Source organism: Asterias amurensis, chromosome 10 (genome assembly GCF_032118995.1).
Source record: "Asterias amurensis chromosome 10, ASM3211899v1".
Classification (NCBI taxonomy): Eukaryota; Metazoa; Echinodermata; class Asteroidea; order Forcipulatida; family Asteriidae; genus Asterias; species Asterias amurensis.
This window is the reverse complement of record NC_092657.1, coordinates 1,350,639-1,374,806: the sequence shown is the minus strand read 5'-3', so window position 1 is coordinate 1,374,806 and position 24,168 is coordinate 1,350,639. Positions and strand designations below refer to the sequence as shown.

General features: G+C 37.8%; 3 protein-coding genes across 5 annotated transcripts in view; 1 reads left to right on the top strand and 2 right to left on the bottom strand.

Annotated features, from left to right (window-relative positions):
- LOC139942831 (TBC1 domain family member 9-like) overlaps positions 1 to 1,005 on the bottom strand; it is a 33,720-nt gene extending 32,715 nt beyond the window's left edge. For both annotated transcript variants that reach the window (XM_071939612.1, XM_071939614.1), the window contains exon 1: positions 886 to 1,005. In XM_071939612.1, the coding sequence (XP_071795713.1) occupies positions 886 to 929 (44 nt within the window). In that variant the 5' untranslated portion in view covers positions 930 to 1,005. The remainder of the gene's footprint in view (positions 1 to 885) is intronic.
- Positions 1,006 to 1,223: 218 nt separating this feature from the next.
- LOC139942835 (protein AATF-like) overlaps positions 1,224 to 24,168 on the top strand; it is a 43,242-nt gene continuing 20,297 nt past the window's right edge. The window contains exons 1-10 of one of the 2 annotated variants that reach the window (XR_011786707.1): positions 1,224 to 1,378; positions 2,848 to 3,462; positions 3,764 to 4,019; positions 4,600 to 4,819; positions 6,087 to 6,248; positions 7,059 to 7,136; positions 7,697 to 7,758; positions 7,990 to 8,070; positions 9,328 to 9,399; positions 9,799 to 10,567. Coding sequence is in view for 1 of the 2 variants with exons in the window: in XM_071939618.1 (XP_071795719.1) it covers positions 1,270 to 1,378; positions 2,848 to 3,462; positions 3,764 to 4,019; positions 4,600 to 4,819; positions 6,087 to 6,248; positions 7,059 to 7,136; positions 7,697 to 7,758; positions 7,990 to 8,070; positions 9,328 to 9,399; positions 9,799 to 9,859 (1,716 nt within the window). In the remaining variant the exon portion in view is untranslated. Of the gene's footprint in view, positions 1,379 to 2,847; positions 3,463 to 3,763; positions 4,020 to 4,599; positions 4,820 to 6,086; positions 6,249 to 7,058; positions 7,137 to 7,696; positions 7,759 to 7,989; positions 8,071 to 9,327; positions 9,400 to 9,798; positions 10,699 to 24,168 lie in introns of those variants that run through there. The other variant, XM_071939618.1, reaches the window with a different exon arrangement.
- On the bottom strand, positions 10,563 to 23,445 carry LOC139942840 (isocitrate dehydrogenase [NADP] cytoplasmic-like). Its single transcript, XM_071939628.1, has 11 exons — positions 23,284 to 23,445; positions 22,560 to 22,599; positions 17,797 to 17,903; positions 17,098 to 17,184; positions 16,348 to 16,508; positions 15,944 to 16,161; positions 15,614 to 15,682; positions 14,341 to 14,492; positions 13,583 to 13,723; positions 13,032 to 13,194; positions 10,563 to 12,165 (listed from the first exon to the last, which is right to left on the bottom strand). Exons 1-11 carry the CDS (start codon positions 23,297 to 23,299, stop codon positions 12,078 to 12,080), a joined length of 1,242 nt encoding a protein of 413 aa, XP_071795729.1. The 5' UTR covers positions 23,300 to 23,445; the 3' UTR covers positions 10,563 to 12,077.

Here is a 24,168-nt window from a genome sequence, read left to right as displayed (position 1 = left end):
CTTGCAGCTAGCTATTAATTATTTAGTATTATATCGCCATCACACCGGCTTTGTTATTAACAATTATTATTAATTATTACAAGATTACAATAACAATTATTAAATTATTCTTATTATTATTTATTAGTGTTAAATTAAAAATAACTTTAAAAGTTAAAGTGCAGTACTGTGACTGTGAGCCTCTGATTGTGAAAACTGTCTTTTGTCTTTGTTAATTTTTTATTAAATTCCTTTGTTTTGTAAATCATAAGGTTTACCGCAAATAGCAAAATATCAAGAGAGGGCGCTGTTGAACCCACTCAAAGGTATAGGCGTTGCGTGCGCGAGTCGTAGACACTGCATAGAAACCGCCCCATATTCCTTCCCACAATGCATTGCGTTTCTGAACCACGATAAACCTTTGTAATAAGGTTTATCGCGATTCTGAACCACAATGCACTCTAAGAAGGAATGGGGGACGGTTTCTATGCAGTTTCTACTATTCGCGCACGCAACGCCTATACCTTTGTGTGGGTGCAACAGCGCCCTCTCTTGATATTTTGCTATTAGCGATAAACCTTATTAATAACATTGTTTCTTCTAAATTTGATTCTGATTTTGTAAAAACATTCCTGGTCCAGTAAAAGTTTTGAGCTAGTACAAGCCCTGCGATCTTGATGTGGATTGTTTCGAATCACCACTCCAACAAATACATCCCTGGATTGAAGGCGGAAGAAACGCCCCTCCCCCACCCATGCATTTGTACACGGTACCTTTGTACACAGGATGAGGGCTGATTGAATCTGCTGCGTACAGCTGTTTTCCCAAAATAATCAAAAATTTTGACAAGACATAAAAAACACCTAAATATCTCCTTTTAAACACATCAACATATTATTAACTTACCATAGAGCATTTGCCAACAAAACTTCTTCAGGCCTCACCCACATTTTTCAAGCGATCCGTTTAGGATTCAAGTAGAAAAACTTGAATTCATTTGGGAATAAATGACGTTCCTTCTGAACTTATTTCTGTTTTCGTTGTAATTATTTACATGCACTTAGTCTGGTGTCAAAGTCTCTTTAGTTTATATTTATATTTACGCATGTCGAAGTCAATACTTCAGACTTACTACGTGTTTGCTAGTCTTGTCTACAAGACTGTACGTCAGGTGTGTTGATCATGTTACGTCTGTGGTAGAGACTACGCACTACTCGCTACACAGAACTCCGCTACACACACACACGTGGGGAGTGAAACTGCAAGCTTGGTGGTAAAAGAAGTCACAAAATGACTTTAAAAATGGCGAAATCCAAGACGAAGATGAGTTTGGCTGAGCAAATTGCAGCTTTGAGCAACCCAACTTTAAGTCAAGACCCCGAAGATGAGTCAGACGGAGGTTTGTGAACAATTTGAAATGAATTACATCGTGTTTTATTTTTGTGTTTTGAAACAAAATGAAATCGTGTTATAAAACTACCTTAACCAGTTGCAGTATTACATTTACTTCGCTAGAAAACTGTTTTTGAACCAAATTGAAAAGGTTTTTGATCCTTTTTTTTGCCTAAATTTTCAGTACAACTGGTACAACTATACCATCATGTCCCAAATATGGGTGCCACTTCCAAGTTCCAAAGCTAAAGAGTATTTTTGAGGAAACACTTGGCAAATTTCAGGAAAAAAATTGGGGAAACAGCCTGATTTTGATCGAGGAGCCCGCAAAAAAAGGACAATTTTCCGTATGGCGCCACCACCTTTTCACTCATATTTACAAAACGGAATATCTCGTTGAGGTAAATTAGATACTATTAGTATTTCATATTGAATGAAAAAGTTGTGGCGCCACACGGTAACTTTTCCCCCAAAATGGGTCGCACTGAATACCGACAACTAACGACCCCTCACGACAACTCACGACAGCACTTTTTAATTGCACTTTAACAGAACATTTGAACATACAGTCAACCGTTAAATGCACAAGAGTCATATTGCACCGAAATCACTTTCAAACTGTTGAAAAAATTGTATTTTTAATTGTAAAAAAAGTGTTTTTTAACCCGAATTTTGTAACGAACGGAAATATTTGCCATGTTGTCTTTCGACGTACTTGGACGTTCCATTATCCGCGTGGGTGATACAACATGCAAGATGATTATTTACCATTTTATGTGCTTCTCATGGAAAATATTAAATTTATACCTCCCCTTTTTTAACTTCGAATTCGAGAGTGGCGGCTTAGTTACTAACAAGCAAGAAACAAACAGCAGCTAAAACCAAAAAGAAAAAAATACAACTCAGCCCTCAGAAATTACCCTTGCCCCCTGCAGTGTAATAGAATCGTCCAGGTATGTCGGAATACAACATGGCGAATATTTCCGTTCGTTACTAAATTCGGGGTTAAAAACACTTTTTTTCACAGTTAAAAATACAAATTTTCAACAGTTTGAAAATGATTTAGATGCATATGACTCTTGTGCACATATTTACAGGTTGACTTGTGCATTTAAAAATTTTTGTCGTGAGGGTCGTGAGGGGTCGTGAGTTGTCGGTATTTAGTGCGACCGCCCAAAATTACTTAAAATCAAAATGAAGTACTTAGCCATGGCCCTGGGAAAATATTTCTGTGTCTGGCCACTGCTTTTTCATTTATTGTGAAACAAAATAGTATCTTATTTACTGAAATGAGATTTAGAAACTAAAATTTAAAAATAATGAGATTATAGTGGATGGCGGTGCTAGTCAAAAAGAAGAAGTTAGCGCATGCCACAAGGCCTGCCTTGACCTCTCAACTCTACAAAGATGAAATTTCAAGCTTGCATAAATAAATACATTTTAGTATTTTCTTCTCTTTATTTTTGCTTCTTGCAGAAACAAAAGCTCAGCTTGTAGATTTTGATGACGACGACATCCAAGAAAAGGATGGAGAAATCCAAACCAGCAGTCTCAGGAAAAAGAACTCTCGGCTCTTACATGAGAATGATAAACGTTACGCCGGAAAAGCTACATCTCGTAAGACGCTGGAAACCTGGGAAGACCCTGTCGGTAACATCCAAGACCCTGCATCATACAATGCATCGGACGACCTGTTCAGTGACAACGAAGAGGCGTCTAATGCGTCCGACGATGTACTCAGTCCGACGGAGATGAGCGGAAGTTCGGACGAGGAAATGGAGTCGAGAGAAGAAGTGAATACTGAAAGCATCCAAGATCAGTTTAGGAGGCTGCGGAGTCAGATGGAGGAGTCGTCTTCGGAAGAAGGCGGGGCTGAAGATGGGGGAGGAAGTTCTTCAGATGAGGAGAATACTGAAGAGTATGATGAAGATGAAAATGAAGACGAAAGTGAAGATGAAGATGATGAGGATGATGGAGGGGACGATGAGGAGTATCTTAGCAACCAGGAGATTGGGAGTGGAGTCCAAGCGTTCTCTGATGCCAGCATCTCGGAGGAGATTGCGAAAGGCAAAGCGACCAGGACACAGCTCAGTAAGTTTTTCTTTTTATGTACACCTTGCTCAAGCCTTGGATTGCCATGGTCCACCTTGTACCTTGGATTCGAACCCGTACCTTTGCCATTCTAAAGCAGATTTCTTACCATTAGACCATTGAGATTGCCTGGTGGCCAGCTAGAGGCAGTTTGAATCCTTTATTTTAGCAGCAGCTAATATGACAATTTAATAGATGTTTAATTTAAGTCGCATAAAGAATACTAGTTGGGTTTGTTTGTTTTGTGAGGGTTTTCGTTTGTTTTATTTTATTTTATCCCCCTTGTGTATTATTTTAACAGCATTATGGGATACTTTTATGGAGAGTCGTATCCGGTTACAGAAGTCGTTGGCGATAGCCAATCAGCTGCCTTCGCATGATAAGCTTCCATCGTTCCTAGAGACGGGCGGTCGTGAGGTTGAGGAAGCACTTCAGTCCAGCAGTAAACAGCTCCGTAAACTCCTGATGAAACTCATCGATCTACAACAAACTCTGTTGCTAGGCAACCCATCTACGCGTCACATTGTGATGGGTAAACAGGAACAAGCTGAGCCAAGGTGCCTATAGTTTGAAAGAATTGTATAGAAATTTTATGTGGAATAAGAAAATTGCTTGAGGGGATGTGAACCTGTAACCTCTAGGTTATGGGCCAGTGCTCTGTCATTTTGGCAGTGTCCGTAAACTCTAGAGCTTGAGTCGAGTGTGCTTGACCACTTAGCCATGATGCGCCACTTTTTAGAGGTCATGACCTATTCCATTTTGCAAATGGCATTTCCATTGGGATCTTTGTTCCTTCATCTGGTACATAACTTTATTCTGGTAAGCATTGTTTGTTGTGGGGAAGTCCTTTTTGTGGTTAGCATAAGTAGGTTGTTCTCAGCTACTTTTTGAAACTAGACCATAGGCCCAACTCCATTCCACAGTTTTCTGCTTAGCATAAAATAATGAGCAGGATACCAGTCACAAATGGTGCATGTTACATACCATTTAAGCTATTAACCTGATTCTGGTAAGCCAATTTTGTTGTGCTTACATGTAGCTACCTTTCAAGCTGAAGCAGCTCTATGAATTAATTAGACTCTTGACTCAAGGTCGATTTTCCTTATTTTATGGCTACCTTTTATAAACCTTGAACAGTGATGAAGAGATAACCAGTTCAGAAGATGAGGATGATTCAGGTCCACGCAAACAGTCGCAGAAACCCAGCATTGCTCCGCAATTGAAGAGAAAAGCAGACGTTAAAGACATCGGGGAATTTCTTACGAAACGACACAAAGACTTTGAGGGATTTCAGAACGAGACGATACAGAAGTGGCACGAGAAGACTAAGCTGTCTACGGGTAAACAGAACACAAAGGTACGTTTGTAAGAATTCCCCCCAACCCCAATCCCTCCCCCCATAATTCCTTTAAAAGTCTGTTGTAGGGGAAAAATGCTAAAGTTTATTTGCGTAATGTATTTCTGAGTCTAAAAAAGATGTAGAAATTTCTCAAATTTCTGAAACTCGATGTTTAGACCATGTTATTAACAACAGTTTTATTAGATGACTTGCTACGTTCTTCCCAATCCATGTCACCTATGACCTCTTCCTCGTTCCCATGTAGTGTCTTCCCCCCCCCCCACCCATCCTTTTCTCCTTTTCCACCCCCCTTTCCTGTTCAAGTCATCCTTGGTTTATTTTCTGTTTTGATGTATATAATTCCGGTGTATTTTAAAACTATTTATTTGTGCCATGTGATATTTTGATTATATTGTTGCTGTTTCAATTTCTACAATTCATGTATGTTTTTGTGCTTTTTTAATAAGTGTATTTTAATGTGCAAATCGAGAAAGTGATTTTCATGCTTGGCTTGATGAATAAAGAATTGAATTGATTTGAATTGAACTGAATTGAACTGTGACATCGCATGTGTAACGATAGTTAGTCTAGCGCCCTCTATCGATCAGGCTGAGATAGGGCACTTGCTTAATGTGAGTTAAATGTTAAGTTTATAAACAAAGGTTCTTTTATGAAAGGAAGGGTGTAATGATAGTTAGTCTAGCGCCCTCTATCGATCAGGCTGAGATAGGGCACTTGCTTAATGGCCGCTAAATAAATACAACCCAGATCATTGTTATCAGAGAATAATCCGTCTTATATCATCGCATCCTTATAAGTACCTCTAGCTTTTACAGCGTGTTTACAAAAGACTTCTTCACAGCTCATACAAAAAAGTTCATGTCATGGAGATTGCATCATTTGACATGAAGAATGGGCCTGGGCCCAATTTCATGGCTCTGCTTACCTCCGAATTCTGCGCTTACGATCGCGATTCCCCGCTTACGTGCAAGCGCCGAATTTCTGCGCTAGCCTTGTAAGCGTAGAATGCCTAGTAACGTGAAGTACGCACGCGCAGAAGCCCAAATTCGCCGCTAACCCGTGAAATATGCTTGCCGTAAGCACAGACTCCCTGCTTCCGCAAGCGCCGATTCTGTGCTTACGGTAAGCAGAGCCATGAAATTGGGCCCTGCTTCTCACACCACGAGAGTTGTTTGCATGGGATCTCAGTGCAAGTGGTCCATTTAATTAAAATATAACTCATAAAATATAAACATTTCGATATTTCCATCTTTTCTTCCTTCAGGCTTTTTCATCGTTTGAGAAGTCGCCATTGTCACAAATTCAACAAGTTCTTCAAGATAAACCCAGACTGATCCGACGGACCCAGCTCAGACGGACGACCTACAGACGGCTCGGTGATTCCGAAGAGAACCAAGACGACAGCCAATCAAAAGAGGGAACCGAGGTGAGGAATTGATCATCTAGTGCCCCGATTCAACTACTATTATTGTACTGAAGTTGTACAAAGGCACCAGTCTGTATAACCTTACAGCATTGCTTCGAAACATATGAACTTCTGAATTTGAAAACCAAAATGGCTACCAAGTCAATGTTTTGTGTGCAATGAGTAGAAGAAACAACACGCTACTGAGTGAATAGTGGCGTGTCATGGCTGAGTGGTTAGGCTGAGTGGTAAGGCATACTGGATTCAAGCTCTTGTGTTTCTGATCTGCAGAGTGTGGGTTCCAGTCCCTTTTCTGGACACTTGTGTCCCAAAGCAAGACACTAAAATCATTATTGTTTCGTCCTACAGATGGGACGTAAAGCCATTGATCCTGTGTGTTGTATAATGCATGTAAATGAACCCAGTTACACTATCGAGAAGGGGCTTGGTGCTGTTTCTGGCAGTGGCAGCTGAGTGCACCGCAGCACCCTGTGAACCCCTACAGGCAGACAAGTGTTACATATTGGGTCTCATAATTCAAAAACTTGGTATAACTATAGACGCTGGACCTGTGTTTACATTAAAACTGCCCTCTATTGAAAAAACACTGTATACGTCATGTTTCGCCGGGACAAAAAGACACGTAGTCATGGTAAGATTGCATACACTTTCTAGCTGGCTGCCAAAACACAAAGGTTTTGCCTGGCACGAATCATGTTATGGTTTTCGTGTGACGTCAGAGGTCACATCGTCTATAACTAAAACAAAATGTTTTTTGCTATTGTCACTTTTTCAAAACCTTTTTATGGATTTTTTTTTTTTTTTCTTCAGGAAACGGGGGCATCTGTCAATTCTCATCTAAAAGACTACGATGAAGAAACATTTGATGATGACGATTTCTACCACCAGGTACGTACAAGAATAGGGGTCTATTCTTACTCAAATAATTCTGAGTGACCAAAGAAGGAGGGGAAAGCTCAACAAATGTTTCAACTATTTACTTGTGGAAGTGTCGTGGCCGAGCGGTTAAGAGCACCGAATTCAAACTCTGGTGTTTCTGATCAGCAGAGTGTGGGTTCAAATCCCCAGCCGTGACACTTGTGTCCTTAAGCAAGACACTTGATCATTGATTCGTCCTTCGGATGGGACGTAAAGCTGTTGGTCCCATGTGTTGTGTAACGCATGTAAAAGAACCCAGTGCACTTATCGAAAAGAGAAGGGGTTCGCCCCGGCGTCCTGGTTGTGGCTGCTTAATGCGCCGTAGCACCTTGTAAACCCTTATAAGGTGCTAAATAATTGGGTCTCAGAATTCATCACTGCAATTACATATCTTTCTGAAAGTTTGTATATACTCAGCGCCTTGAGTACCTTGTTTGGTAGATACGTGCGCTATATAAGACTTTGATATTAAGACTTCGATATTAAGACTTTGATATTAAGACTTCGATATTATTTCTTTTTTTTGACAGTTGCTCCGTGAGTTGATTGAGAAGAGAACATCGTCAACATCAGATCCAGTACAACTGACAAGGTATAAATTGTTTGTAAATAACAATTGTACATGTATATCATGCGCAGTTCTATAACACTGCATAGCATTTGACGGGTTCTCAAAGGACTTATTATTTTCATGACAGGTATCCAGAGTATTTTATAGCCCCCCTATTTTGTCAGTATGTTTCTTTGGGGAGTGTCAGAAACCATTCAACCTGTAACGATACAACCTGCAACTTTTTATTTCAAATGTTTTCCTCTTTTCTAGGCAATGGCTAGAAGTACAAAAGCTACGGAAGAAGATCAAGAAGAAAGTGGACACCAAAGCCAGCAAAGGACGGAAAATAAGGCAAGTGGAATAAACAAAATTTGAATGTTTACAATTTTGCATTCGGTTAACTGGTCACAGAATGTTTAAACATTGTTCATGCCTGTAGCGCTTATAACCGCATTACTTATAACATTCATTATTTACTGATTTACTGTTTTCGTTGCTGATTGATTTGTTTTATGCCCAGTGCTGTTCCCCACAAGCCTTGGCTTATTAGAACAGCATACTTACTTACATCTTCTTATCTCTAGACCTTATGCACATGATGTAATTTTAGTAGGGCGCCCTCACCCAGAGGTCAAAATGAGGTTGTTCATTGGCTAATCCTGTTGCGGCGCGCGTATAAATCTGTGCGTATCGATTGTTTCGTCACCGCTTTACCTCTAAGATGACGGCTAGATAGCGTCAATGCATACATAAGGTCTATTGTATTTTTCATTTTCATCGATCACAAAATAAAATACTATATTTGCTTGTGTTGTACTATTATTATATTTTTTGTACATTTTTTGTATATTTATTGAAAAACGTGTCTGTTATTGTGAGTGCAGAAGTCAATGTTGCGTTGAATTGAATTGAAATGAATTTCCCCCGTTCCTATCCCATGCCTTTTCTTGCCATACCTTTCTATGTTTGTTGGTTCTCTTTTTTTTGTTATTTTCTTGCTTTTTCTGGTATTTGGGAGGCATGGGCCTTTTGGCAACTGTTAACTGTTTTAACTTGTATCCTGGGCATCACATTGATATTATTGTGCAATGTAATTTATTTTACACTGTTTATGTTGAAACTTTAACACTTGTGATTATTTTTACCTAACGATTATGATTATTATTAATTTTGTGTGTATTTTAATGAAACTTGTATATTTATATTGTTAGGTACACGTTCATGCTAAACTAGAGCTTCATTAGTTTTAAGTTTTAGTATATTAGCCTATTAATGTAACTTGTATATTTGTATTGTTAGGTATGACGTGCATGCTAAACTAGTTCATTAGTTTTAAGTTTGAGTATATTTTAATGTAACTTGTGCATTTGTATTGTTAGGTATGACGTACGTGCTAAACTAGTTCATTAATTTTAAGTTTGAGTATTTTTAATGAAACTTGTGCATTTGTATTGTTAGGTATGCTAAACTAGTTCATTAGTTTTAAGTTTGAGTATTTTTAATGAAACTTGTGCATTTGTATTGTTAGGTATGACGTACATGCTTAACTGGTTCATTAGTTTTAAGTTTGAGTATATTTTAATGTAACTTGTATATTTGTATTGTTAGGTATGACGTGCATGCTAAACTAGTGAGCTTCATGGCTGCACAGGACACAGGGAAAATGATGGATGAAGCAAGGTAATATGAATATTCATAAATATTTGTAAATAGTTATTAAATATTCATACCTCATAAATATTCACAAATAATCATTAAATATTCCTCTTTAGTTTACTTTGTTGTACAATGATGAACCTTTTGATCCTGCCACTGGAGATTTTTATCTAATTACCAATTAATATGTTGGTCTGATCTTGTTCAAAATATATTAAGACTGCGATTTTTTAATCCTGAACCATCCTGGAAAGTGTGTTGATATTTGCTTCACTAAGAGGTTGGGTCATTTTTTGGATTAAAATCGCTAGAAATGGTAAACAAATAACGAGATTGAAGTTCTGATTAACCGTTTTTAGAAAAATAAATATAGATCTTCAACTCTAGTTTTATTGACTTTCTTAATCTTTTTTTTTCTTTCAGGAACGAGTTGTTCAGCTCGTTGTTTGGGAAAAGAAGAACTGCCGCAAATGACACACAGTAACATACAGTCAGTTGTCTTCCAGGGGCACTTAATCACCATCAGTATCGTCAGATGTACTTCCAGGTGCAGGGGAGAAATTATGGTTAATGGCTTAGGAGATCTTGCATGTGTTACCACCAAGTTAACCATTTCAACTCCTGGTTGCAGAGAAGCAATTATGTGTACAGCCATAGAGGACAAGGGTGAGCACATAGAAAGTAAGGCACCAGTCTATTTGGTATCTCATTTATATCCTGACTCGGTCTAGCACCTGGACTAAATAATAACACCATGCTGCTATTGTACCATTTCTTTTTAAAGATATGTTTTATTTTGTCTCTTTTTTTTTTACACAAATACACTATTGATTCATATTTTAATCAAATATTTTTATTGCGTTGTCAGCATTTTAAGAATGCTTCATGAGTCATTTGTAAATTTCTAATTTGTTTGTCCAATAAATACCAACAAAATACTACAAAATATATCAAGATTATTACAATCACACTCAATGAACACCTATCTAAAGAAAAGTTTAGTTCTATATAGAACAACATGACCAACAATACAAAATAGAAAGACAACAAATACAAAATATTTAGATTTGGTTTCAAGACGACTTTAAACTCTTCTTCTGAGCCCAATACTAGGACTCGTTTTTCATTATTGAAAAGTGCATATATTACTTCTAAGCCCAATTTTATGGCTGAATTCTGCACTTACGATCAAGCACTGAATTTCGGTGTTAGCGAAGAATGTACAGTATCGTGGAGTACGCAAATATTCCCTGCTTTCGTAAGCGCAGATTCTTTGCTTATAGTAAGCAGATCCATAAAACTGGGCCCTTTTAATTTATTAAATGTCACAACATACTGTTCCTGGCCAAAATGGTTCTTAAATATTTATTTTGTTTTTCAACAATGGAAGTTTTGCAAGATTTATAAAGAACTCTACTGATTGAATGTTACACAATGTACCATCCTTGTTAAATCTCTACCATGCAAAGTCTCAAACCATCGTTTGGATTACAAAGAATAAATACAGCAAAGATATATTGTTTGGCAGTTCACTAGCTATCGCTTTCATTTCAGAGTTGCCAACATTTGTTTCCTACAATCGCGAAGATATTTAGAAATACATTCAATATAAAAGGTAAAATTAGCCGGGAGATTTTTGAATGTGCGTTCATCAGAAAATATTACCCCTTAAAGGCAGTGGACACTATTGGTAATTACTCAAAATAATTATTGGCATAAAACCTTTCTCGGTGACGAGTAATGGGTAGAGGTTGATAGTATAAAACATTGTGAGAAACGGCTCCCTCTGAAGTGCCATAGTTTTCGAGAAAGAAGTAATTTTCCACGAATTTGATTTCGAGACCTCAGATTTAGAACTTGAGGTCTCGAAATCAACCATGTAAACGTACACAACTTCGTGTGACAAGGGTGTTTTTTCTTTCATTATTATCTCGCAAGTTCGATGACCGATTGAGCTCACATTTTCACAGGTTTGTTATTTTATGCATATGTTGAGATACACCAACTGTGAAGGCTAGTCTTCGACAATTACCAATAGTGCCCACTGCCTTTAATAGTGCTAAAAAGAACCCCATCATATAATTTTATTTGACACTACTTTGCACCTAGCCATGAGATTTTTAAATGTGCGTTTATCAGAAACTATTACCATAACCCCCAAATGGTGATAAATCGAACCCCAACTTATAATTTTATTTGACACTACTTTGCACCTACACACTTGCCAAGCACCATCAGAAGGAAGTGTATAAAAACATACAAAGATTATGTTCTGTTTGCAGAATGAATATATAGCAAAATAACTTCAACAATTTTTACAGAATGAGAAAAACAAAGAAAGACACTGCAGGTCTTGTTCATTTTTATGTTTTTCCGTAGTTTGACACAAACAGTGATTGTGTGTTCTACGGGACATCCTGTAGTTTGGCAACTATATGAGTGACTTTTGGCCTATGAGAAAAATCTAAATTGTACAAAAATAATTGTACTATTTTCACCATCTAATTAAACTGTTAAATAAAACTTTTTTTGTATACTCTTTTGATAAAAATCAAAATTTACAATAAAAATTTGTTCTTTGTCTAATTAATAACCCCTGAAGAAACACTAATATCACTGTAAAAATTAAGTTAACCAAGTTCGTAAGCGAGTTCGTCAAATACTGTTTGGTTGACATCTGACCTTTGATCCTTTGACCTCAGCTACAGACGGCTTTGAACTTTTGCTACCAAGAACTCTGCCACTTTGTCGATAAACTCAAATGTGTTTAGGTAATCAGAGCGTTGGACACTGTTGGGGAAAAGAAAACAGTAACATTAATTTTTTTACATTTTATTTTTTAATCCATCGTACCTTCCACTAAACAAGCAACAATGTATTACAGGCCGGTGGTGTAGTGGCAAGACATCTGCATCTAGCAATGCTTTGGTTGTGGGTTCGAATCCCACACTTGCATGTTTTTTTTTTGTGTCACAGAACTCTGGAAAGTACCGAGTATACAGTGCTTAATACACACCGGTGTTAAGGGTAAAAACCAAATTACCAAAAATTGACATATTTTATACAAGAAAAATACAGTGCATTCTTTAAAGGAAAGTTACAGCATTGGTAAGAAACAAAAATCATGATGATCACAGATTTACATAAAACTTACACGGTGTAATGATGATGATAATAGAAAACATCCCTTGAAATATTTCTGTCTGAAATGTCATATTTGATAAGAAATGAATAATCTAATTTCGCGTTTTGAGTTTATCGCTCAGTGAGCGTTTTATTAATTTTTGTTTTGGCATCAATGCAATGCAAAATTTGTAATCGGTATTTCACTACTTTCTCGTGACCCAGATGGCCGATCGATCTCAAACTTCGACAGGTTTGTAAGTTTATGTTTAGGGTGGATTACATAAAGTGATTACACTGCCAGCAACTGTTTTGTTAGCAAAAACCAGTTCTGTAATGTTCCTTTAAGATGACAGTTCAAACATTAGTAGTTTCTGTGTTTTATTTGCGCACTTGAAGGTAACAGAATGGCATTTTTAAACCGTTTTTCATGACTCTATCTATTGGAAAATGAATGCATCACAAAACTTAATTTGACCTTGCAGGCCCTCTTTAACAAAAACAAGATCCAAAAGAGAATAAAAACCACTTACTTTTTGAGTCCCTTTACGCAGATAGCCAGGTCCTTGGTCATGAAACCCGCCTCGATGGTGTCAACGCACGCAGATTCTAACTCCTTCACAAACTTGGCGAGGGCAGTGTTCCCGTCTAGCTTTGCGCGATGAGCAAGCCCACATGTCCACGCAAAGATGGACGCTGGAATTAAGAAATGAGAACGTTGAATTTCAAACTTAATCTCAATCTTGTGTAAACTTGTTTCTCAGACTACCAGTTGTGTCGCAATTTCCTGCTTACCATAAATGAGTAGGATACCAGTCACAAATTGTACATGTAACACGGTAACCTTGTTTTTGTAAGCACAAATAAGTTTAGCTTTGCTACTTTTAGTGCTTAAGCAGCTTGGACCCAGGGTCCAATTTCAAAGAGCTGCTTAAGCAAAAAATACTGCTAACAAACTTTCTGCTCAGCAAAATTCAGCAGGATACCAGCCACAAAAAGTACTTGTGAGGTGGTATTTTGGCTGGTAACCTTCTTTTGGTAAGCAATGTTGTTGTGCTTGTGCTTAGCAGCTTGTGTGACTCACCGACTGAGTTGGTAGAAGTTTCTTCCCCTTTCTGGTGCAGTCTATAGTGCCTTGTGACTGTTCCATGTGCAGCTTCTGACTCTACCGTCTTACCGTCAGGGCAGACTAAGACACTGGTCATCATACCCAATGACCCATAACCTGCCAAAAGAAATATTCAAATGTATTAAAATTATTAAGAACTTGGGGTTGAACTGAGAAAAAATTACTGTGAGTGCTACTTGAACATGCGACCTTCAGATTAATACAATCTGAGATCTAGCTCTACCTTAGTGGTGGTCTCCCTATTTCATCAATCTCTTTGTATGGGGAGGGGCTGATTTTTGAAATAAAAAGTCACAGGTGATGCCTCTGTTGCCGCTTCCAGGTTGTAAACTTGGATGCGATCCCTGGCTACATGCCAGTCGTAGGTTGAACGGCTTCTGACTGGCATCACTAACCAAGTATAAACCTCCGTGCAGGGGCTCCATAAACTGGGCTATCAAGCCCTACTACTATGGCATCCCAGGGCTGTATGCTTCGTTTTTGAAAGGGCAAGGGCACCAAGGCATTTTCTTCTTGGTAAAGGGCACCCTATGATAAAATTGCAAATTTGTATTGGAGCATTTCTAGGGCACCAAGGCAATGACCAGGGGACACAGAGGCAATCGCCTTCATTGCCTCCGTGAAGCATCAGGCCTGGCATCCCCAAACAAAGATATTAATAAAAACAGGGAGACCACTAGAAGAGTTCATTAACAGTATAGGGGTGTACCAACCTTGTGCTACACTGTCAGACTGCACATCCCCATCATAGTTCTTGCATGCCCACATGAAACCCCCCTCTGACTTCATGGCGTATGCCACCATGTCATCAATGAGCCGATGTTCGTACCAGATCCCAGCAGCTTCAAACTTTGATTTGTAGTCACTGGAACAAAAAAGAAAATATAAAGAAAAATCAATCGTAGCGTGTTGTGGCCGAGCAATTTAGAGCACCTGACTGGAGCTCTAGTGTGTCTGATCCGCAGATGGATTTGATTGAGTTCTGGTTATGGCACTTGTGTCCTTGAACAGATACTTGATCAATTGTGGTACCATCTGGATATCTTATTTTGAATACCATAATTGTTCTGTCCTTCAGAGTGAACATTTAACTGTAGCCCCTGTGTGCTAGCATTGGTAGTGCATATAAAAAGAACACAGAACGATTTAGACAAAGTAAAACAAATAACATGTTGCTCGTCCGGACTTTTTGAAAAAGTTGGTGAGGGAAGTCCTTGTTGTTTGTTATTTTTTAAATTTTGTGTATTTGTTTTCAAGATGGCCACCATGTTTAAGATGGCGGCAATATCGTATTTGAAGATGGTTTAAGAGTATGTTCTGTATGTCCCCAAATTCTGTGTGTGTTTCTGTGTCCATTTTGATAACATTGTTATTCTTTCCAAAGAGTTATTCTTGCTTTTGCTCCAAAGATATTCTGTGTGTGGCATCACGCCCTGGTGCATAGAACTGTGGCATGCAAACGTGAAGGACAAAACGTTTCAAAGAAACAAGTTTCTCATTATGCGTTGTGATAGCATTTTTTGTAGGCGTACATGTAAGAAAGATGATGAAATTGCTCAATAAAAATGAAGGGTACATTTGAAATAGCTATCAATAATATGTAAATTGATTTCAATGATTTTTTTTTTTTTTTTTTTGTAATTAACAAATCACACAAAAATTGGTGCGGCTGCCAAAATCGAGGCGGGTGGGAACGAGCAACATGTTATTTATTTTACTTGGCCTTATTGTGGAAGAGACAGTAGAGGTTAATCCCTGTGTTTCTGGTTCACATAGCAAGCACCTTTGTTGGTTTCCTCGGGCTTACGAGCTACAGTGATTAAGTTCACTTATAAGGCATCCTTGGTTTCATTACCAGATAAATATGTTAATAATAATCAAAACTACTGCTGGATTTGATTTTGGTCATGAAGTCAATCTGTATGGTGTATTCTCAAGAAATGTTCAGAGGGGCTCATATAAAGATGTAGCACTTCGTTCACCAACCTTTCGTATACTTCTTGGAAGATGTCTTTAAAACGTCCGTCGTACTTCTTCAGGATTGTGTTTTTGGTACTGCAAAATAAACAAGAAAATAGAATTAGTTTTTGCAAACTGCTCACCAACCAAAAAGACCTATGGTATAAGTGCAAAAAAAAGTTAATGGCCTGACATTTCAACCCTAGCAGAGTCTTTCTCAAAGACTAAATGACAACAAAACACTGTATAATGGTGTAACAAATGAGTCAAAAGGAAGGAAAGTATTTTAGCTAGGCAAGATTTTTCTGTGCTAAGCAAATTTTCTGTGCTTACAGGCTTGTATGAAAGTTTGCTTACCTGAGGTAGAGTGGGTACTTCCTTTCTATTGCATAGTTCATACAGCACACCGCAAAGTCTCGGATGGATTTATCTGTGTTGAACATTCCCATGGCAACGCCGCCGCCATCTTTGAAGTCATACACGGTAAAGTTCATGACCTCTCCTCCTTCCTCGCTGGGGGTGAATTTCATTTCTAGTTTTCCGCAGCCTGGAACAACGAAGTCTGTGGCTTTGTACTGAGGAGAAAAGATTTGAAAGTATTTGTAAATAAACTCAAACACTTTTCAAAACATGTATCACATATGATTCCAACTGCATCTAGCCAGCGAACTAGCTCGGTGGTTTAGTGGTAAGACACCCTGCTCTAGCAAATGCAATGGTCGCGGGATCAGTGTTAAATACATCGGTGTAATGGTACGAACCTGATCGGCGTGTGCGTGACGACCAATTACGATGGGTTTATTCCAACCGACAACCAACCGTGGAATGTTTTTACAAATGATGGCCTCTCTGAACACCGTCCCACCGAGGATGTTACGGATCGTCCCATTGGGTGACTTCCACATCTTCTTCAGGTTGAACTCTGAGGAAAAACAACCAATCAGAAATGTCGAACCATCAAAGATGCTAATATTTCTTTTTGAACAAAATGCATACAAGAATATGAAACATATAATAGATGCATCTATTATATCGTTGCGGTACCCGCTGCATAATTATAGGATTCGAACTGCCTCTAGCTACCGGGCAATCTCGGTAGTCTAGTTGGTAAGACACTGCTCTTGAATTGCAAGGGTCGTGGGTTCGAATCACACCCGAGTAATATGCCTGTGATATTTTTTTCACAGGATTCGGGAAAGTACTGAGTATACAGTGCTAACACACATCGGTGGTTTGGTAAAAACCAAAATTAATAATATGATGCATAGTTACTCAAAAGTAGGACGTGTACTGAATTGGAATAGAACTTGGTACCCCCTGTCAAAGCATTCATTTGAACTGCCTCTAGCCACCGGTCTAGCTCCGTGGTCTAGTGCTAAGACATCACTCTAGCAAAGAAAAGGTTTGGGTTCGAAACCCCACCCAGGTGATCTTTCTTGGGAAAGTACCGAAGATACAGCGCTTGATACACATCGATGTAAGGGTAGACACAAACTATATTCTCTCTTTACCTGTCACCCTCTTCTCGTCCGGTGTGATCGTAGCACATTTTATTCCAACGTTGTACTTTTTTATTGCCTCAGCACAATCGGTGGTCACTGTTAAAAGAAGGAACGAGAGAGAAGAAAAAGTACAGTAATTAAACAATAAATTGATATGATGGTTAAACATGATGGTTTAACTAGGCATTATTTATACCGTGCCACTATTGCAATTGCCAATCTCCATCATTCTTATTTAAACTTTATGTTGGTTTAATGTTTTGTATATTTCCCTTCAATGTATGTAATCGTGATGTTTTTTACCTTGTAAATTCAATTGTAATTTAGCCTTTGGCTACAAATATTTGAATAAAATACCTTGAATTGAATTGAATTGAAAACTTGTACAGCAGGTACAGCTGTTCAATGTTAACCAGTGGTTAGACGGCATGACTTGCAATCACTGGGTTGTGGGTTCAAAATCCAAAAGGCTAACTACTGATTTAACAATGACTAAAATAAGTATTGTAGTCTAGTTACTAAATCACAACTTCTTGATTTGGTGCAAAGGCTGTCTCATAAGGGAACTTGTGGATTTTGAAAACATTTGTCCCAAACAAGGCGGAGTAAACAACTTTTGTTTACAAACCTTCTCTACAAACCAAAAAAGCTCAATGGCACACAGCAGGGTTCAGCATTTTCTCTTTGAAATTTCGTCTAAACAAATACCTTTATCGTCTGTTGCATCTCTGTTCTGAATACTGAGATCGTAACTTTGGACGTCCAAGTCGACGTAAGGAAATATCAACTTCTCCTTAATTGTCTCCCAGAAAATCCTGTCAAATTGCAAGAGAAATGATATTAAAGAAAAAAAACACTATGAAGTGTGTACGTAGTAGAGGTCAATCATCAAAGATCCTTGAAGTTAAGGGGTCAATAGCTCCACCCCTCCACCCTGTGCTAGAACCTCCTGAAAGAAAAAAATGTGTCTTAACTTAGCTTAAATGAATTTATAAAGTGCTTTAACACTGTTTCAAAGCGCTGTACAGTCAAGAAAAACATTAAAATGCAGGATTAAAAAACATGAGAAAAATAGCAATATCTTGTCTATCTTGCAAGGTTTGTAAGATGAGGCCAAGCTTGACAATTCATGAGGGCAACAGAGACAATTGCCTCCATGCCCCTGGTAATGTGCTTTTGTGCCCATTGAAATATCCCAGTTTCAGACCTGGGGCCGATTTAACAAAGATCTAAGATTCATCGTAACTGCAAATCAATCGTAGTTGCTACGAAAATGGTGATGTCACAATACAAATTACTATGGTGATACTGAAAAATTGTCTTGCGATGAATTTTATTGCTTTGTGAAATCGACCCCAGAGACGTCACAGAGGCAATGGAGGCTTATCTATCAGACCAACACAGTTGTTTTAAGTAATTGATCCTATGAGGTAATGTTGATTATAGCTGATCATTGTCTAGGCAATTTAGATTACGTTTATCATAGTGTTGTTTGTTTTGGCAAAACATTAGAGTGTCTATGACCAGAGGCCAATTTCATAGAGCTGCTTAAGCAAAAAATTGCTTAAGCACGAAAATAGCTCGCTTATTTTACACATGTTACTGGCCAAAATTTCATGCAATATACATTGCTTGTGACTGGTATTTAGCTGTTGTTTACTTAGCATACCAATTGAGAGGAGTCTTGGCAGGGTATCTGATTTTACTGAGCAAGGATTTTTTTGCTTAAGCAAAATTTTGTGCTTAAGCAGCTCTATGAAATTGGGCCCAGAGTGAACAACCCATGACTAACTCATAATCATGATGGTTCTTTAATCAGGATGTGAGATTAAAACTCCTCAGTTGAATCCCATCTTCCTTGAATACCCTCATGAACATATCCTTGATCATAAAAAAAACATCCTCCTTAATTAAAAAACCACTTCAGACAGCTTAACGCCATACCACACCGAGGCAATTTTCTCTCAGGCAACTTGGAGGCAACTACTTCTTGCACTGCATACACAAGGAGCATGCAGCACAACATCCAATCTTCTAGATGTAATTTACAACCTCGTAGAAAATAATTAGGAAAACCGAAATGCAAATTAATTTTCTTGAAGGCAACCACTTGCACTTTATGCACAAGGGACAGGCAGCCTATGATTCACAACCCACTAGAAAATAATGAGAAAACTGAAACAGGAATTAATTTGTCGTCGAGGCAACCACAACCTCGTAGAAAATAAAGAGAAAACTGAAGTTAATTCATTTTCTTATTAGAATTTGCCCGGAGTTGGTTGACTGTAAATTATCTTGTAATTTACAACTTCTAGAAAATATTGAGAAAACTGATTATTTATGAGCATGCCTTTTCTTACTGCAAAAGGAGTAGGTCTCATAAATTCAAACTGAGTCCAACATACATTATATGCCTTGCAAGAAAATACTTAGGGAATCAATGTGTGGTGAAGAGGTTTTCAACTAGTGGTTTAAACCCGCACCGAGGCCTGGACTTGATAATTTTACTGAGACGATTTCTTTCAACACAACACCCCTCCAGCTATGAAATGGTTAGGCCCTCGGTCCGATCGGGTAAACAACTCCTTATAAGGGAATGATGTGGGTGTACCGCGTATTGCGTGATGTGGCACAACTGTCCCGACCGTTGCTCTCGACCAATAGGAATGAAGAAACTGTCTTATACGCACAGGTGCAAGCGCGCATGTCACGCCCATGTTATAACACTTTTTACTGGTGTTATATCATCCGTTCAAACAACACCTCGTGATGCCCTTTAGACCAATCAGAATGGATAAACTGTCTTAGGTATTTATGAATGTATGTTAAAGCGCCTCTAGCATCACTGAGTGACTAATATGCGCGCTATATAAGAAGCCACTATATTTATATTGTTGGAGATTGCCTAGAAAACTGGTTGCCTGTTAATTGTCTCGTGTGAAATGCCCTTACATAGGTCTAGTTTTAAAGATGATGGTAGGATCTTGATAATGATATGAAATTCTAATCTTTAAAAAAAAACGCCCAAATCTGAAGTCATTGGCTCACAAAGCATTTTTTGCAAGCTTTGCATATAATGTGTTAGCTAGAGGGGTGCCTGTGTGTCTTTCTGACACCTTGTTTTAAATTTGGACACCCTGTTTTATCGATCAATTTCATGTTTGCATTTTAAAGGCATTGGACACTATTGGTAATTGTCAAAGACCAGTCTTCTCACTTGCTGTATCTCAACATATATGCATGAAATAACAAAGCTGTGAAAATTTGAGCTCAATCAGTCATCGAAGTTGCGAGATAATCATGAAAGAAAAACTACCCTTGTCACACGAAGTTGTGTGCTTTCAGATGCTTGATTTCGAGACCTCAAATTCTAAATCTGACGTCTCGAAATCAAATTCATGGAAAATTACTTCTTGCTGGAAAACTACTCCACTTCAGAGGGAGCCATTTCTCGCAATGTTTTATACAACCTCTTATCAACCTCTCCCCATTTACTTGTTACCAAGTAGGGGCCTAAGGTTTTATGCTAATAATTATTCTGAGCAATTACTATAAGTGTCCACTGCCTTTAAGTGAACAATTTGGACACCCAGTTTTTAAATTTCCAGCAAATGTTGACACCCTTTTGAAAAATCCTGGCTAAAACGTTCCCTAAGAGGTAATTATTTATTTGTTTTCAGACTATAGTCTACATTAGTCCATATGATGCAAGACTGAGGCATTATTACCAATCACTTTGGGTGACTTTTGTTAAATCATTATTGATAATTTTGCCTACAAATAGGTATTTTGTTGACCCTACCTTTAAATAGCAATCAATAAGTTATTTTTGCAAATACGCAGTTAACATAATACAAAGACCAAAGTCCCTACGGTATCTTGAGCTGCTGACTAACAATTAAGGTCAAAGTCAAACATTGTGAACAAAACTAAACCAAACACCAAGGTTATATTTTTATCACATTGTTTACTCTTTCAACAAAAGGAACTTACTTTTCGACTTTGACTGTGGATTTAGTTCGTTATAATAAACATAAAAACAAACATTCCATGATAAGATTAAGACATTTTTGCTTGAATCGTAGTATTTTCTTTGTTTGGAAAATTGTTAAAAATATTATTGTTACACTTTTACAGATAGCAGAAACTATTTTTTTAAAACAAAGAATGAAATGACGTAAACAATTTGAAGAGACATTTAAATGGTGTTAATCTCTCTTAGTTATAAATGCTTCCACCATAAAAAGTTTTAAAATCCTACTGGTTTGAAATTTGGGATGCCATTTTGCAATCCTATTCAAACAATCAACATGGACAGTCTCAAGCTCTGATGCTTCTGTTCAGCAGAGTGTGGGTTCGAATCCAGGTCGTGACACTTGTGTCCCTGAGCAAGACACTTAACTATAATTGCTTCTCTCCACCCAGGGGTAAATGGGCACCTGTGAGGGCAGAGATGGTTCTTGTGATTAGTTTAGCCATGTAGTGCATATAATTGTCGCGCAGGCTGTATACTCCCCAGGGAGCTGAGATGGTTTAAGGAATGATTTAAGGCCCAGTGACCAGGGGTAATAATGTGAAGCGCTTTGAGACACCCGTGAAAAAGCGCTATATAAAAACCGTGTATTATTATTATTATAAGTATTTTTTGTCTATAACAGTCTGAATTCTGTAATAAGCAGAGGGTTCACATATATATCAAGGATAGAGAAAACATTCAGTGTGTTCCCAAGTCATATTAATCTTTACACCAATACCAGCATAAATATTTATAAATAAATCAGTTCGTCTTTTTATTAGTGACTTGGTAATACAAAAGCAGAAAGTTGCTGGTACATGTATGGTAGTTTAATGCAGTATGAACATCAAGGCTAAGTACAGAAACAAAATACATGCTTGTTTTTTTTTGGTTTTTTTCCATTTTTTTTTCCAGTTCCATTATTCTTAGCAGGTAGGCCCTAAGGGCGTGATTTTTGTTTTTTCTTTTTAATAAAGTATCCTCAGCCAGGGATGAATCTTATAGTTGAGACGACTGTTGCTTCATTACATAATATTCCCTTCAGTCAAGGACTAAAACCCGGTTCATACTTCCTGCAAATGCGAATGCGACATCAATTTTTATTTCACATCGCTGTTTTCTCAGCGAATGTTTCTTAGGAGTTACATCAACTGTTGCAAATTATTCATCGCGAATTTCTGGCGTTAAAATTTGAACCGCATTCGCATTTGCAGGAAGTATGAACTGGGCTTTATTTAGTTAGGATTACAAAAAGGGTGAATTTAAGTTTGTTCTTTTTGTTTGTTTTCTGTTTTTTTAGGGGGGGGGGGGTAGGGTCACATTCCAAATCTATAAAATTGTAAGTGACATCCAGATGCAGTTAAAACCTGTTTGTGTGTGACTATATAGTTATGATGATCGTAACCCTAGATGCTATGCAGTCAGGATAGGGTCTTGATTGTCATCTAAAACTTACCTGGTCATTTCATCTCCCTTGGCCTCAACAACTGTACCACCTGCAGAAGATTGGAAGAATTAAAGGGAGAAAATGAATGAAGTTTGCGACTTCTTGTGGTTTGACCATACTTCTAGAAACTATAAGGCTCCCCCGGGAAGCCTTAGTTATAGTTTCTAGAACTTGTAGAAGTAGTTTGACCATAGAGCAAGGAACCTGGCTCTATGTTCAAGCAACCTGTCTTTATAAACTGTAAACTTAGTTTGCAGTTTGTTAAAAAGTGAGAAAAGTTCCACAGGAAGCAAGACTTTGGACTGTGCTTTTTAATTTTCAAAGGGACATTTGAGAAAAACAAAAACTAAACAGGATTCAGGAAATCAGCTTATCATCTAAAAATTTGCATCCTGTTTTGGTGGTGTTTTTTATTTATTTTTTATTAAAAATAAAATATCTGTGATTTGGCACTTAAGTTAAAAACATTATTCCCGTGACAATTTCACATAAGTATTTTGCTTGTTTGATCTTAGGTAGGGAGCCACATCACAAAAGTTGTTTCGGTTGTTTCAGTTAAATAATGGTTAAATAAAGCCCCCCCCCCCCCCCCTCCCCCGGATCTGGGAATCTAGCCCTCGGCTATTGTACGTCTTCCAGCGCATGATTCAGCATTTTTGTCAACCGGATCTGACCCAAAAATACGACTGTTTTCCAGTTTCAGAAAAGCATAAAAAATGATCAGATACATTACCTGGAATCCTTGACATGTTGGTTACTGTCTGCTTCAAAACGGGAATAATGTCAGCTTTGCAAAATGAAGAAATTACGATTTTTATGAAAGTTTACCGGTAGGTTTCTGATGTTTTATGTGGAACGTGTACATGTATACGGAACTGTGTGTGCGTTGTATATTGTGTATACATACGTGTTCTTTCGTGTTTGGATAATATACTGAAACACTCAAAACGTACAGTTCGTGTAGCACAACCTCGTTTTTATATAAGCACATTCCCAATAGTTACGTGACGTTAGAAGCGGGGATAAACATTTTACAAACGAGGTTGCATTACCAGCTTACACGTACTGCACGTTCAAATGACACAGTTACCGGGATGGGCGTCGACCGTATACTGCATTTTGATTGGTCCTTAGCAGAAAAAGAGCTGTTTGCGGTGACCAAAAATGGGCGTGTCTTTCATCGAGAGTTTTTACTTACTAGTTCGGTTTTCGGGATCAGGTTATTTGCATAAGTTTATATACAAATGTTGATATAAATGGGTCGAGTTGTTTTTTTTTCTTTTCCCCTCCTTTCAATTCATAACTATAATTACAAATATTGGTAATTTATAGATTTTACCTAGCCTTATACTTATGCTAGTTTGGATTTTGAAGATGTGTCCCATTTGATTTTTGGCAGATTTTGATCACAACATTTAAACTTAAAGCCATTGGACCCTTTCGGTTCAGGAAAAAAAAAAAAAGTTCACAGATTTACAAATAACTTACAGGGTTTACATAAAGAATGGTGAAAGACTTCTCTTGAAATATTATTCCATGAAATGCTTTACTTTTTGAGAAAACAGCAAAACAATATAAATTCTCGTTAACGAGAATTACAGATTTATTGTAAACACAT

Coding starts and splice junctions, on each gene's coding strand:
- LOC139942840 (XM_071939628.1), bottom strand. Junction 16,509..17,097: donor GGACGAGAAGAGGGTGACAG/GTAAAGAGAGAA, acceptor GTTTTTCCTCAG/AGTTCAACCTGAAGAAGATG. Junction 13,195..13,582: donor AACTTCTACCAACTCAGTCG/GTGAGTCACACA, acceptor TCTTAATTCCAG/CGTCCATCTTTGCGTGGACA.